General features: G+C 41.6%; 1 protein-coding gene across 8 annotated transcripts in view; it reads left to right on the top strand.

Annotated features, from left to right (window-relative positions):
• PLEKHH1 (pleckstrin homology, MyTH4 and FERM domain containing H1) overlaps window positions 1-14,412 on the top strand; it is a 51,462-nt gene that overhangs the window by 21,285 nt on the left and 15,765 nt on the right. For 7 of the 8 annotated variants that reach the window (XM_083838789.1, XM_083838783.1, XM_083838785.1 and 4 more), the window contains 12 exons: window positions 2,348-3,351; window positions 5,749-5,827; window positions 6,481-6,569; window positions 7,102-7,252; window positions 8,259-8,398; window positions 8,955-9,065; window positions 9,442-9,528; window positions 10,583-10,744; window positions 11,453-11,533; window positions 12,499-12,678; window positions 12,810-12,918; window positions 13,837-13,949. In XM_083838789.1, the coding sequence (XP_083694915.1) occupies window positions 2,348-3,351; window positions 5,749-5,827; window positions 6,481-6,569; window positions 7,102-7,252; window positions 8,259-8,398; window positions 8,955-9,065; window positions 9,442-9,528; window positions 10,583-10,744; window positions 11,453-11,533; window positions 12,499-12,678; window positions 12,810-12,918; window positions 13,837-13,949 (2,306 nt within the window). The remainder of the gene's footprint in view (window positions 1-2,347; window positions 3,352-5,748; window positions 5,828-6,480; window positions 6,570-7,101; window positions 7,253-8,258; window positions 8,399-8,954; window positions 9,066-9,441; window positions 9,529-10,582; window positions 10,745-11,452; window positions 11,534-12,498; window positions 12,679-12,809; window positions 12,919-13,836; window positions 13,950-14,412) is intronic. The other variant, XM_083838788.1, reaches the window with a different exon arrangement.

Genomic DNA, 14,412 nt, shown 5'->3' with positions numbered 1-14,412 from the left:
ACCTTTCATCACAACACGTTTTAAAGAGGAAATTCTGTTTACCATTTTCTTCCTGTTTTTTTTTGTTGTTGTTGTTTTTTTTCTTAATGGGGTTGGTTTGGTCACTTAAGGTGAGCTAGTTTCCAGAACTTCACTGGACATGCAAGCAAGGGGCGTTTCTTTGCTGCAGATGTCTCTTTCTGGCATTCCCATCAATCCACAACAAGGGAATAGGGCAAAATTCCTTCTAAATCCCACCATGTTTCTAGCTAAATACTTTATTGAATAGGTTTTTCTCATCCCCTCTGACTCTGACTGTTTACAAAAAGAGAATGGCTGGTAAGCTGCGTTAATAATCTGGTATTAAGTGTTCCCTGTAGCCCAGTGCTCTGGGCAATGAACAGTTCTACCCTGTCCTCTTATCCCACTTTTTTTTTACTATGCCAGGCTAAATCCAGAGGCCCCTGCAGAGGGACAAATCTTTTTGCTTGCCACGCTAATAATAAGAGCTTCTTCTGCTTAATCTCCTGTCACATCCAGGAAGCTGCAAAAATATCAGTAATATTTAAAATTAAAATGAATGGCCTTTTTCCAGTCTAGACTAATGATTTGCCTCAGAGGCAGGGGAGAGTGTGTGCCAGGCCTGTCTGTTAGGAATAGCTAAGGTAGCATCCAGTTTCTTGTGCCTTGGGTGCCAAGGTCACAACAGCTCTGATGGTTGGTTTTTCTCAGCTGTATTTCAAGAAATGGGTTTAATTCTCCACAATCAACAATAATTTATTGTGCTGTTTGTCCTTCCCTCTGTTACTTTGTGTCTTCAGTTTGTTTCTATTTCCTCTTAACAATACCTGTAGAGTTTGATGTTCAGGCAGCATTTTCAGTCATGTATGGTGAGTGTGACTCTGCACAGCTTTTTGTGAATTCCAAAGCTTGTTATGAGTTGTTGCTTTTCAATAAGGTAACATATAAATGCCAAGGTAAGTGAAAATCATGAAGTGATTGGTGACCACACACCATCCTGCCAGAGGTCATACGCATACTTAAGTAGCAAACACTGGAAATCTAGCTAATCTAGAAAAAGAGTACTTGAGAAGATTAGACATGAAGAAACATAATGAGGCTTTTTCACAACCACAGATTAAAATGGCAAAATTCTAGACAACTTCCCATTTCCAGATAACAGAAGTAAAATGCTGGTGTGTCTGGCCCAGAGAGATTCACGGAGCTTTGCTTCCCAATCTTCTTTCAGCCTTGCAGGAGTTTTGGCACAGATGTGTTGTGGTACTGAGATAGGACTGCAGATGTGGCTAATCCCTGAGGTTTCTTGTCCCTATCCCAACTGTACAGAAGCAAGACCGAACCTACCACAAGGTTAATTGTGGCCTTCTTGCCTAAGCTTAGTGCTAGGAAATAGAGGCCTGAGTTTATAATCTCCTGTGGGATACCACAGGAGTTTGGCATGGTGGACAAGAAGCATGGGCAAAGTGCAGGGCTTCAGCATAGGCTTCACTGATCAGTAATATCCTCTGCTACTCCAAGTTTTATCCACGCTTTCTTATACCCTAAAGTTCCTATTCAGTAGAACTGAACAGGAGAATTGAAGTCAAAGGATCCGTGCTAAGCAGTGTTCTGGTTACTTAGGTGGTTTTTGACAAAGTATTGTGTAGATAGGTGCATGTCCTTCTTATGGCTGTCTTAGGGGAGGAGACATGATTGTAGTTAGGCATGAAAGGACTGCTGTACTGGGCTAGACTGAAAGCTTGCCTAGGCCAGTATCCTGTCTTTCGGTTCGTTGGGGAAGCTGCAGGAAGGAATGTAGAAAGCACTGCCAGTAGAGCTGTCCGTCTCTCATGTACCCTTCCAGCTTCTGCTGTCAGTTTGTTAGGAACTTCATAGGTCAGAAGCTCTGCCTGAACTGTTACTTGTAGACACTGAAATTACTTTTTCTGGCCAATCTTTTGGACACTGCAACATTGCATTTCCATGTTTGGGGAAAAGAAAAAAAGGAAAAAAAAAACCACCACACCCACACCACCACCTTACTTCTTCAAATTTCAAACACATCACCTGATAATTTCATAAGGTACCCCTTAATTCCACTTTTGTGAGATTAATTTAACAGTTATTAATCGTTTCCTATAAATCTTTTCTGTACCATTCCCAATTGTAAATATCCAACACTTTTGTTATAGCTGACCCCACAGAATAGAAGAGAGATGGCAGTAGTCACAGTGAGGCCAAGGTCCTCCTACAGCCTGTCCAGTTATGGCTGCTATTGAAATACAGCTGACGCAATTTACGCTAGCAAGCAACGTTTTAGACAATAAAGAATTTGAATGCCCTAACCATATATTCTCCTCCATTGTAGGTATGACCAGCATTTCTCCCTTTAAATCTCTTTGGAGCTGTAATTCTCTGAAGTCCAGAGCACCACAGGTTTCTTTACCTGAGAAGATAGACCAGAAATCTATGCTTCTTGCACCTGGTTTCAGGCAGGTATGTCAAACAAGACCTACCAAACGTGTCTTCTCTACAACAAGCATCGTCCTTGCCAATGACACCTTCACTGAGGATGGAGAGGATAAATCTCTGCTTTCTCAGAACACACTGAAGCTCATGTCTGACCCATCAAGCTGGAATCTCTCTGCAGAGAAAGACATATTTTCAACCATAAGCTCTGAACACGGGTTAGGGTGCTCTGATCCTGTGTCTCTGGACCCTCCAGCTGAGCCCACAAAAATCCTTGAGGCTTTGACTTTCCGGTCTTCATTAGAGGGAAACCATCACACTGTGAGCACCTTGCAACAAACGTCTTTGGATGGAGTTGGCTCCTCTGATGATCTGAGTGCCAGGTTCCGTTCCCACCGCCTGGATTCCACTTCCTCAGGAGAAATAATGAGCATGCTTGAGGGCCCCCTACAGACTGCTGGGCCACCCCTGGCTGTGTCAACATCGGCTGTTACAGCAGGTTCCGTCTGTCCAGGGCGGGAATGTGCCCTTGGAAGTAGTATGACCTTTCCAAAAACACGGACTCCCAATGCACCAAGAGACAGTATCCAACTAGCCAAGAGACATTACAGCCAACCACAGTCAGGTGCTGGTTCTTTCCATCGTGTAATGAGCGTAGAGGCTAGCACCTTCCAGCCCATAACAGACTCCCCAGTCTGCCATGGGCCAGTGGAGGAAACAGACATTGATGATTATAGGGTGCTGGAGAAGATGGAGACGGAAGGTGGCCTGGTGAGGGAAGAAGCTGGAATGTATGAGATCAAGCACTTAACTGCAAAGAGAGAAGCTGTGAGTTCTGAGGCTGGCATACTTGATCCAGGAGGTAAACCTCCCACACCACCGCTGCACAGATTCCCGTCATGGGTAAGAAACGCAAGGACACCAGTCTGAGAGTTGCTGTTCATCTTTGAGTAGTGCCCGGTAGTTAGCCTAGAACAGCTTTTGGTCTCAAACAATCATTTCCTTGTGACATAAATCACATTTCCGAGCCACCTAGTCTGGCAGTTCCAAGGATGGGACATGCTACTTCCACTGACAATTTTACTGTTTCTCATCCCTTTATTAAAATATGTGTGTATATATATATATATATATAGTACTCAAGAAACAAGTAAAAACAAAAGTCAATAGATGCTGCATTGTGGCTGGTCCTTATGGGTCATCAAAAGTCCATCCTTAGTTCTGTTGTTATGTGTTTAAGATTAAAAAAAAAGAAAGAAAAAAAAAGTTTTAAGTGAAAGTGAATGGACTAGACCAGGTAAGTTCAGGGTCAGAAGAAGCTGTAAATACAAGAACAGATATGTGGACTAGATGTCAGCATTCCTTATCTCATGGTATTCTTTTGCTATCAGGAAAATTACGTGAAAACAATTGGTAAAGTTGAGTATACATGTCTTATTGCTTATTTTATGTGAGAGAGAGGTCTGTTATTGTCACCTTCAGTTACCTCTTAGTTCAGATGGCTGTGTTTTTGCTAATGTGTCAATCCAACTGATAAAACTTGGTGAAAATCAATATAGTATCCCAGGAGATAAATCAGGTTTTTTTTTTCAGTTTGCTTTTTTAAAGGCATAGACAAACAAGTGGTTTATTGAAGGTGCAAAGTCAAGCACTGTGTTAATCGTCATGTTTTATTATGTGTGTTGTTTTTTTTTTAATACAAAAACTTAATTTGTGATCTTTGGATGTGTCCTTTATGATACCAGTCTAAACCCCAGTATAATCATAGCTGGTTTTCTGAAGGAATCTCTTGTTATTCAGTCCATTGTATGGAGCTGTGTTGGGAATGAAGCTGGACAGTGTAGTGAAGAAACTGCAGTTTTCAAGATATTTTATTTGTTGCAGAAGTCAGAAGGGTGTCATGGGCAATGCACTCATTTGAAAGAAGGGAAATAAATCTGAGATTGGCTTCTGTCCCTTTCTCTAATCTAGAGTTCCCATGTAAGGTTCTTCCAGTCTCTTAAGCTAAATTTTTCACAGGTGATTGCTAGCTGTCCACATGCGTGCTTTCTGAATGTCCAGCTGGAGACTGGCAATTAAGTTTGATTAGAGAAATGCTGAACAGTCTATCTGCTGTAACTGTATTCAGTAGTTTTCATTGCAGACAATGTTATATGATGCTAAATTCTCAGAAAGTCAGGTCACGGACACCTCAGAATAGGTACTCCAAAGACAGTGGGTACTTGAAAGAACCTAGTTCTGAATTCCTCTTAGATGTCTAAGAGATACCCGTATTTCTTAGAGATAACACACATCAACGTCCCTCCTAGCATTTCTGTAAAATCTGCGATTAATGTTTGTGAAGCATTACAATATTATACTCAGGAACACCACAGGAAAGCTTATGAGAAAATCCATTGTTTTGGTTTCAGGCCACAGTCAGATGAGTGTATCTAAGTATTAACAGAATATTAAATAGTAGATTAATTAGTAAGAAATGTCCATTTTGTGCCCTGATCTGGGCATACAGTATCTGGGGAAAAAAACCTGCACATATTTCATTAGAGGCTAAATCACATTGCGTAAGTATACAGAAAATAGGAATTCTGTTACTTCTTTTTTTGGTGTGCTTGATTTTGCAGTCTTTGGGTACATTGGCGTATACGTATTAGGCATGCTACCCAATAGTGATTGTATGCTTTAAGGAACAGCAAGAGGATTCAGACTTCTAGCTTTGATTTTATCCATTTTAGGCTGGTCGATGTTTTAGAACATTATACTTAGTTACAGGTTTGAGTCCCCCCCTTGGAATTTTTTTAATTTGTGAAGCACTTGGAGATCCTTTGTACTGAAAGCTCCATGTGTTGTTATAACCGAGACACAAGCTTATCAAGAACATTCCAGGTCTTTCTTTCATTCCCTTATCAGAGAATGGGAACCCTTTGCAGGTGGTGACTCAATAATTTGTTCTATTTTAGGGCTGTTCTTGATTCATTTTAATGCATTGCTCATAAAAGAGGAAAAAATACCTTTTATATGTTGTGATGCAGTTATTTATTGACAATTGCATGTAGGCGTCCCAGTCTGGGTGTCATCTGTAGCACTTCTAAACCAAGTCTGATGTGATTCAGGGAATCACACGCACGTGCACGTTTCCACTAATGGTCATTTACCCAACATCTGGTGAAATGGAGCAAGTTTTCTTAGAGGGACATTCCTTCTTGCCCCAAAGGGTTATGTGATTCTGTGACATGAGCATTTTTTTCCTGCAGGAATGGTGTTTTTGACTGACCATTGCTGTTCATGGTATTATTGTTCCAGGAAAGTCGAATCTATGATATGGCCAAGTCTGGCATGAGGCTGTCTGAAGCAGCCGCTGTGAACGACGCTTCCAGCTGCTGTAAGTTCAAGACAAAATCCATCTTTAAAGGGGTGACAGCATGGGACCTGAGCATCTGTCTGTTTTCAAAGTATATTTGATTTCACAGGTAGCCATGATAGAGAAAGGAAGGGCTGAAGGTATATGTGATCCTGGGGATGGCTGGTGCTGGGCTCTTAGTGCCCCACGTTCAGTAACATCTTCAGGGGGCTCTGTTATCTCCTTCCTCACTTCGTTGAAACTGTTCTGCCCCAGCATGGTTGTGACCTGCTTTTAGCCCTGTGATTTCACCATTACTTTCCCCTGTTTGTGAACCGATGTGGAAGAGGAAAGTAGCCATGAAATGGGTCCCAGTGAGGGTGGGAACAGATTGCCCATGATGGCTTTTACCTGTTTGGACATGGTCTGCAATCATACCATGGGGAGCATGGAGTGGGTAAGAAGTGTTACCGGCTAAATGAAGAGAACATTGCAGCTGCCTCTGGTAGTTGTATGTAATTAATAACACATCTGCTAGCCTTTCTGGGGCCACACTGTCCAGGATGGCAGTCTTCTTCCATTGTATTCTAAAGTCTACATGAGGTACACACATACATGCACCTCTCCATTAAAACCTGCTTCTTTTCACCAGATTGTATTATTTGTTCTCTTGCTCTCTCTCTGAATTTTCTCAGTTTCAAATTTCTCACGTTCAGCTTCTGGGCCATTTACCGGTCTCATCCACAGAAACATGGCAGTGCCAGTCTACACTACGCTGAAGGGGGTAAGGAGCTATCTCACTTTTCCTCTTATGAAAAGCGTGGGCCGGGGGGGCTACCACTAATTTGAGAGAGAATGGGGTGAAGCTGTGCAGAGAAGGAAAGAAAGAGAATGCTAGGAAGGACTGGAGACCAAAGGAATGCAGAAGGAGCAGCAGATCATAAGAAGTATTTAGAAATACACAATGCTGCGGCAAGTTTTGGTCTGGGAAGCTGCAGTATGCATCATGAAGCTGTAGAAGCCTAGGGCTGATGGTGGATGTAGTCTATAGAATGAAATGGAAGAGGAATCTTGAGAGCTCAAGGGGAAGAATTAGGTTTGTGGAACAATAAGAGGGTATAATCAAAGGAGACCCAAACAGATGGGACTAGAGAGTCCAGCTTGGAAGTTCACAGACTAGAAGGGGAGGAAATGAGGAGCCCTGGGACAGCAGTGGTCAAAGCAGTGTGAAAAGCAAGGGCCGGCTTTGATTGCTGTCTCCTTATGAGAAGAGATGGGCCTGGAGAAACTTTCCTTACAAATTTTCTGTTTTCCAGAAAGCCACACAGATCAGCAACGTGCCTTTCTTAGATGAGTCTTCGGGCTCTGATGATGACTGTGGCTCCCATGCCAGCTTCAGGAATTCTACTGCTGGATCTGAAAACAGGAAAGCTAGCATGCCGGGCAGCCCTCGTGCAGTGAAAAGAGGTAAAGTGGGAGTCTTGCTACTGTGCTGCATGAATGCTGTCCCCCCAGATGAGGCGAGGTGTCCTGAACAGTGCCGTCAGTGACAAGCAGGCAAATGCGCTGCCTTGGTGATGCTAACAACTTGACACAGCATACATGCAGGCATCAGTAGCTTTAGTAGAAACCTGTCCTTTCAGATGGATTTTGCTGCTGGTAGTTTTCCATACAGACAGTTGCTAAGCTAAGATTGTGGGAAGGATTATTTTCCAAATTAATCATACATTGAGTGAACCATCAATACATTTTCTATGACTTCTTACGAGCAAGCCAATATTGACACATTAAAGAAAATAGTGTTGCTTTTTTTTTTTGTTTTGTTTTTGTCTCTATCACTGACTGATAATTCCTTGACCAGGAAGCAAATTTTTCCAGTCTTTGAGAGGCATCAAGTAATTTGGGTCCTAGCTAGTACAGTTTTCCTTGATTTCTGGGAAGGTCAAACTGGGTCCTAGAGTGGAATACTCATTACAATTGGCAATCAATAAGATATAAACTCGCTAAATGTAGTTTAATTTTTGTTGTGATGCATAGGTTGATGTGTGGGCAATGCCCACCAGTGTTGGAAGATTCATAAAAAGCAAAGTCCCCTTGCTGGTGATGGAGCCTTTGGTTTGAATCGGAGAGGATTGAGGCTTTATAATGGATGTTTCCAGACTGAAAACATGATGTCTGTGCTCTAGATAAGAAGTCTGTTGATTTTTCTCTCTATTTATTCAACAGCAGATTTATTTCACTGTTAGTATGCAGAACTTTCTCACTGCTTGTCTTCCTAGGAAAAAAAAGTCTCAAAAGTTTGATTAGTGTAATGTGAGTTTCCAAAGTCTGATCTGATGTATTCTTCTTGAGCAAAGGAGCCTTAATGGTGAACTTAAAAACATTTTCAGAGTGCTCATTATCCAGGTGCAAGTTACACCCAAGCCTACTTCTGCTTAGCTAAGATTCTAATTCTTTCTTTTATTTTGAACAGGTGTTTCTATGTCCTCACTGAGCTCTGAGAGTGACTATGCCATCCCTCCTGATGCCTACTCCTTGGATGGGGACTATTCAGAGCCAGAACATAAGCTACAGCGGACATCTTCCTATTCCACTGATGGTGGAATCTGCACTGTAAGTCTTGCTACGTCAGTTGTGAGGGGGTACAAACAGGGCCTTGGCCATGAAAGAGAAAAGCATATCTGCAATATATTGAGTTCTCTGACGCAAAATGATAGTATAGTATACCGGACTGTTGGTCCGGCTGGTTTGTAACAAAAGATGCCACCTTAGGCTTCAGAAGAAGGTGCAACTTCTGTTACATGGTCAGATAAAAGCACAAGCATTGAGGGCTGTATTCTTTCCTGACAACCTGTACTGTTTTCCTGTGGTCATGCTCTCCTTTAATGATGGCCTTATACTTTTGTGACAAAACAAGTTTGGAAATTCAGAGGAAAGCAGAAGAAAGGATAGTGCCTTTTTCACGCAGTGTTTACAGCTGCTTAGAAAGTCTAGGACTTTCTTCAAATTGAGCAAAGAGCGCTGACCTTGGATGAATGCTTATCCCATCTGACGATGTAAAGAGAAACCTGACAGAGATACAGCAGTTGTCTGAGCTCAGTTTCATACTGTTATTTGCATGGAAGCGTGAGAGGTGCAAGATAACCCCACCTTGCTCTTTGCCCTCCAGGAATCCATGGAGAAATCAGGTTACTTGCTGAAAATGGGCAGTCAGGTGAAGATGTGGAAGAGACGATGGTTTGTTTTAAGAAATGGACAAATCATGTACTACAAGTCTCCGGTGAGTCGCTGAGATATGTTTACTCCTATGTGAAGGCTCAGGAGGAAGGCTGGCTGCAGAATGAGTTCCAGATTGGTAGCACTGGCAGATTGGGCAGCCATGGACAAGCTTTCCCCAAAATGCCCTGTCAGAGTTTTGTGTCTGACCCACAGGCTCAACCATGGATCCTGTGCTCAGGCAGTGAAGCTTTTTATGGTGGCAGTTTCCAGGAGTTGAATGGTTGTTCACAAAGGCAGAAGTTTGACGCCTACTGGTTAACTTTGTACAGATGACATAAATATGCACATTTATTTATTTAGTTAATGCTGCAGTTAGGTACTCTGAGACTCATGTAATTTCTTCCTACTGAAAGAGTTGTTGGCTTTTCTTTCCCCAGAGCGATGTTATCCGCAAACCACAAGGGCAGATGGAGCTGAATTCCTCATGCCAAATTGTCAGAGGTGAAGGGTCCCAAACATTCCAGGTAAGCATTGCTTTTTCATCCTGCAGGTAACCACACGCTTGATGGCTGGGTGATTGAAAGCTTATTTCAGGCAGAGTAACACTGTACATCTAAGCTGATAAGAGCTAACTTTATCTGCCTCCTGTATTTGTTGGCAACAGCCAGGCAGTTAGCTTTATAAATAATGGGGAAATTGTAACCAAAATACAGCTTTTTGACATTGAAAGAAATTCTCATTTATTTTTATTTTGTTTTAAACTGTAGCACTTTCTTTTTGCAGTTGACACTGAGAGCTTGAAATCTGTGGGAAAAGTCATTCTTAGAAGACCTAGAGCTAGAGCATACATAGGATCTTCTCTGAGACACTCCTCTCACGAGATCTCCAGCCTGACTTTGCATGTGTAATCTAGTGAAAGATGGCCCTGCCATGGCAGGGGGGTTTGACTAGATGATCTTTAAAGATCCCTTCCAACCCAAACCATTCTGTGATTCCGTCTGGATGATCTGAAGAAAAATCTAAAGCTTTGGATTGCTATTGTAATTCAGTTTCCAAAACATTAAAAGCTAGCCCATCACTGGGCTTTTAAGTCATTATTGTTAAAGGACGTTGTAAAGGAGTCATTGAAGTTTCTGTCATACTCTGACTGAAAGGCACATGGCCTGGTCTGTGAGCTACCTTCTGCCTTTATGAAATCGAAGTCGCTAAGGCTCAATACTCTTAAATCCAGTGTCTTGCCTCTCAAAGAGTAACTAACTATTTAAGGCAAAATACAATGTGCAGGATGCAAAAAATATTCATGCAGCCACCTTTAAAATGAAAAAATCAGCAGCAGCACTGAGAAACAAGACAGTATGAGAGAGCCGCAATGCCCAAGAGAGCTCATGGGAATTTGTTTCATCTATATGAGTTCCAGATCTTTCATTTGGGCATTGAGAGTTAGCAGCTTTTTTCTTATAAAAGAAATCTCTCCTCAACCACCAAAAAATAGTCTGTATGGGATAATGAGACTCAGCAGCTGAAAAAATAATTGTGTAGGTATGCAGATTTGTACTTCCTCACTACTTTTCCTTCCAGCTCATGACAGAGAAGAGAACCTACTTCCTGACAGCAGACTCTCCCAACATCCTGGAGGAATGGATTCATGTCCTACAGAGCATCCTTAGAGTGCAAGTGACCAGTCCTGTTGGTGTTCCTCATAGTGATGCTAAACCTACCGTGAAAGGCTGGCTCACCAAGGTAAAATACTGCTTTTGACTTTATTCAGTTTACCTCAGTATTGACAGTGTACCAGCCTCTTGGTTTGCACAGTAAATGTCAGCAATAAATTAGTATTTCAATACCCCCTAGAAGAATGTGACAAGAAAGTGGCAGTAATATGACAGTATTCCTCTGCATGTCAGAGAGGAAGGTTTGTATGAGTGATAAGGAATAGGACAAGCAAGGCTACTGAGAGATACTGACTTTGTCAAATAGTGAGTAGTAACATATATAGCTTCTGTAGGCTTTTCTTCAACAGAACTCACAATGCTTCAGAGTTTAAACAAACAAAACCCAGGAAACTGTTAAGTGTGACATTTACCTGATTTGAACTTTTTGGTATAGGACAGTTTCAAAGAAATGGCTTATATGTTCTAACAAAGCATTTATTTCCATAATAACAGACTGCAAGTGTATAAAGTACAGTGGCTGGAAATTAATCTGCTTTATGCCATTTCCATACATTATCTTCCACAAGCACCTATGTCCCATCCACTTAGATGGGATGTACCTACCTGCTTTTGAAAATGGGGCCCTGTATGTTTTGAGAGGAGCTTATATTTACATAGAACAAATAATATATGCGAAATTGTAACAGAATTGAATTGAAAATAGAAATTCTAGAAAGTTGTGCCAGCAGTACTGCTGATGTTAAAAACAGTATGTATTTCTCTGTCTTCCGTATAGGTCAAGCATGGTCACTCTAAGCTGGTCTGGTGTGCACTGATTGGAAAAACTTTTTACTACTATCGAAATCATGAGGATAAGGTAATTCATTTTCCCTTCTTGTTCTTGAACCCTTCATTCCCATTTCTTATGAAACTTTCTTTCCTTTTACTGCTTCTGTCTCTACTGCTTCAAAATATTCCTTGGCTTTACTTATCCCTTTCTAATAGCCTCTTATCCATGAGAAGAATATATTATTTCTGAAATAGCTAAAAAAAATAAAATAAAATTACAAAAGACTTAAAAGGCAAGTGACTGCGCTTTCTGAGATCAGTATGTATCTTGTTTCTCACTATCTACATTTGGCCTTGTGAAAGCTTTAGCGCAGGCTGTTTTATACAGTAGACAGTATATTCTGCATACTGTCATGAAAAGAAGGAGGAACAACAATATGGAAAGAGGAAGGTCATTTAATCAGTTCTTCCATTTCTGGAAGCTTGGCCCAGTGTTCCATTATTTTGTCTAAACACATGTTTTAGCGTATCAAGGAATACTGTGACTCATATTTGGAATTGACCTTCAGAGCTAGCACAGCAGATACCCTCTGTGTCTCAATCTACCTCTTTATGTAATTTTAAAAGTACTTATTTTCCAGTAGAAAATAAGACCAGGGTCAGGATCCAGCAGCTCAAGATACTGAACAGTTGACCATCAGAAAACACATCCTACATTGGAAAGCCAATGATGTAAACACAACCAATAAGTATAATGAGAGGAGGGCAATGATTTATGGAAAAGATCATATTTTTTATTTGCATGTTCTCAGTCTGACCTGTAGATGCCCCTGCAAGAAATGTGGTAGTACCAGAGTTTTAAAGTACTTTACTTGGAGAAGGTTCTATAGAAATGATATAAGAGGATATAATTATATTAGCTAGGCAGTGAATTATAGTTAGTTCCTTACGTTTTACAGAACTGCTAACATTTTGAACGGGGTTTTCTATCCCAGTGTTCCTGTCCATATTTATATACTAACTATACTTACCTAGCTTGCTTCCTCCTTCTAGTGTCCCTTAGGACATCTGCCTTTGCGTGAGTCCAAGGTGGAAGAAGTGGACCGTTCCTGTGACTCTGATGAAGATTATGAAGCCACTGGTGGAGGACTTCTCTCATCCCACTGCACTTTGGTGATTCACCCACAAGACCAGAGTCCCACGTACTTACTCATTCGCACAAAACATGAGAAGGTAAAAATGGCAGTCCTTTTGGAGAGCAAGAGTCTTTTTGGGATCAGCCAACAAATGGGGAATATAGGCTGAAAGTGTTTGTAGAAAAGAAGATCCAAGTTGACCCACACTGTTTTCATCCTTATGCCTAGAATACCTGGCTGTACCATCTGACAGTAGCAGCTGGTAGCAGTAATGCCACAGTGGGAACATCATACGAACAACTCATTGGAAAACTGTTGGATGCAGAGGGAGACCCTAGTAAGTAGAAACCACAAACTGTTTTTCATGGTAGAAAAGCGTAAGGAGGGATAATTTCAATTCTCCATTTTAATCCAGCCAAAAGTGAGGAAAGGGGATTCTCAGTAGAACAGCATGATGTGCTGCGTTTCACCCCTACTTCCACAGTAACAGCTTGAGAGGGCACGGGCATTGTAGTGAAATTAGACAAATCTGTCACATTGTTATGTTGTTTATCAAAGCATCTGAATCTTCTGTAACATTCATTAAAATTAAGAAGTGGAGCTTTAATTTTTCCTGTAATTGTTGATCCTGATTTTCCTTTTGTGGGAATCTTGACTGTACAAACACGTGCTTTCTTCTGAGTGCACACACTGACACTTGCCTTCACATCTGTTCCTCTGTCCACGTGCATAAACCCTCAGACATACATCCATACTTGTCTGTTCCTCCTCATCTTTGGTATTCACTCATTTACATATGTTTGTGCACCGTGTTCTCAAATGTGTATTAACACGTGCATTTGTACTTAATACTCTTTCCTGCACACACACATTCCTACACTTGTCTGCAAACCTGACTTAGAGTAGAGTAGTAATTTGTGTTAACAAAGTTCCCCATAGCGTGTGGCTGCCTTGGCAGAGCGTATGTCTCATTTGAGTACACAGCTGAGCAGTTTCTCACCAGAATCCAGCTGATGAGAAGTTCTGACAGCAGGATTGTGGATGGAAGTCCTTTCTGCTGCTGATTAATGCTGCTGGTGACCCCTTGTTCACGGCAGGCATTGATAAGATCAGTGGCTCCAAAAATAAATATGGAATGGGGCAGTGCAGCTTCCCAGGGTGCTCTGCCAGTTCAGCAAGGCTCTTTTTCAACATGGGGACTGTTAGGTATCTTCTGTTTCTGACAGTGCATGTTTTTGCCTCTCTGCTGCTTCAGATTCTCCTCTGTGGAAACATCCTATGTTGTGCTACAGTAAGGATGGGTTGCACACATCCCTCACCACTCTCCCATCTGAGGCTCTGCAGACTGAAGCTCTGAAACTTTTCAAGGTACTTAGAGACATTACACAGTTCTCAGCTACTTTGCTCAGTTGTTGGGGCAAAACCATTAGTCATATTGTTGTTAGTCACAGCACTTACTGTCACCATTGGTTGCTTTAGACAGGCCTGCCGGGTCATTTAATTACAATAAAACTGTCAACCTAAGGCATCACCCATTCTTGGAAGTTTTTAACTTCTCCTTGTAGGTAATCTGGAGCTAGAAGCAATGTCCCACAAAGGCTGTATGCTTCGAAGTTAGCCTTGCCTTCCTCTTCCCTCTCTAACAGCTGGACTGACAGTAGGATCCACACTAAGACTGGATAGCCTTAGCAAAATAAAGGCAGACATGGAAAGCAGGAAGCACATTTTCCTGATTCTTCTGCTGATTGTGAGCTCCTCAGGCTGGGGAAGGTTAAGTAAATTTCCCAGTTGCCACGGCTGTAAAAAGGGAGGGATAACGTTTTAGTATTTA

This window comes from Anser anser (assembly GCF_964211835.1).
Source record: "Anser anser genome assembly, chromosome: 5".
NCBI lineage: Eukaryota > Metazoa > Chordata > Aves > Anseriformes > Anatidae > Anser > Anser anser.
The sequence above is the reverse complement of the archived record's forward strand: the minus strand, read 5'-3'. Positions and strand labels throughout refer to the sequence as shown.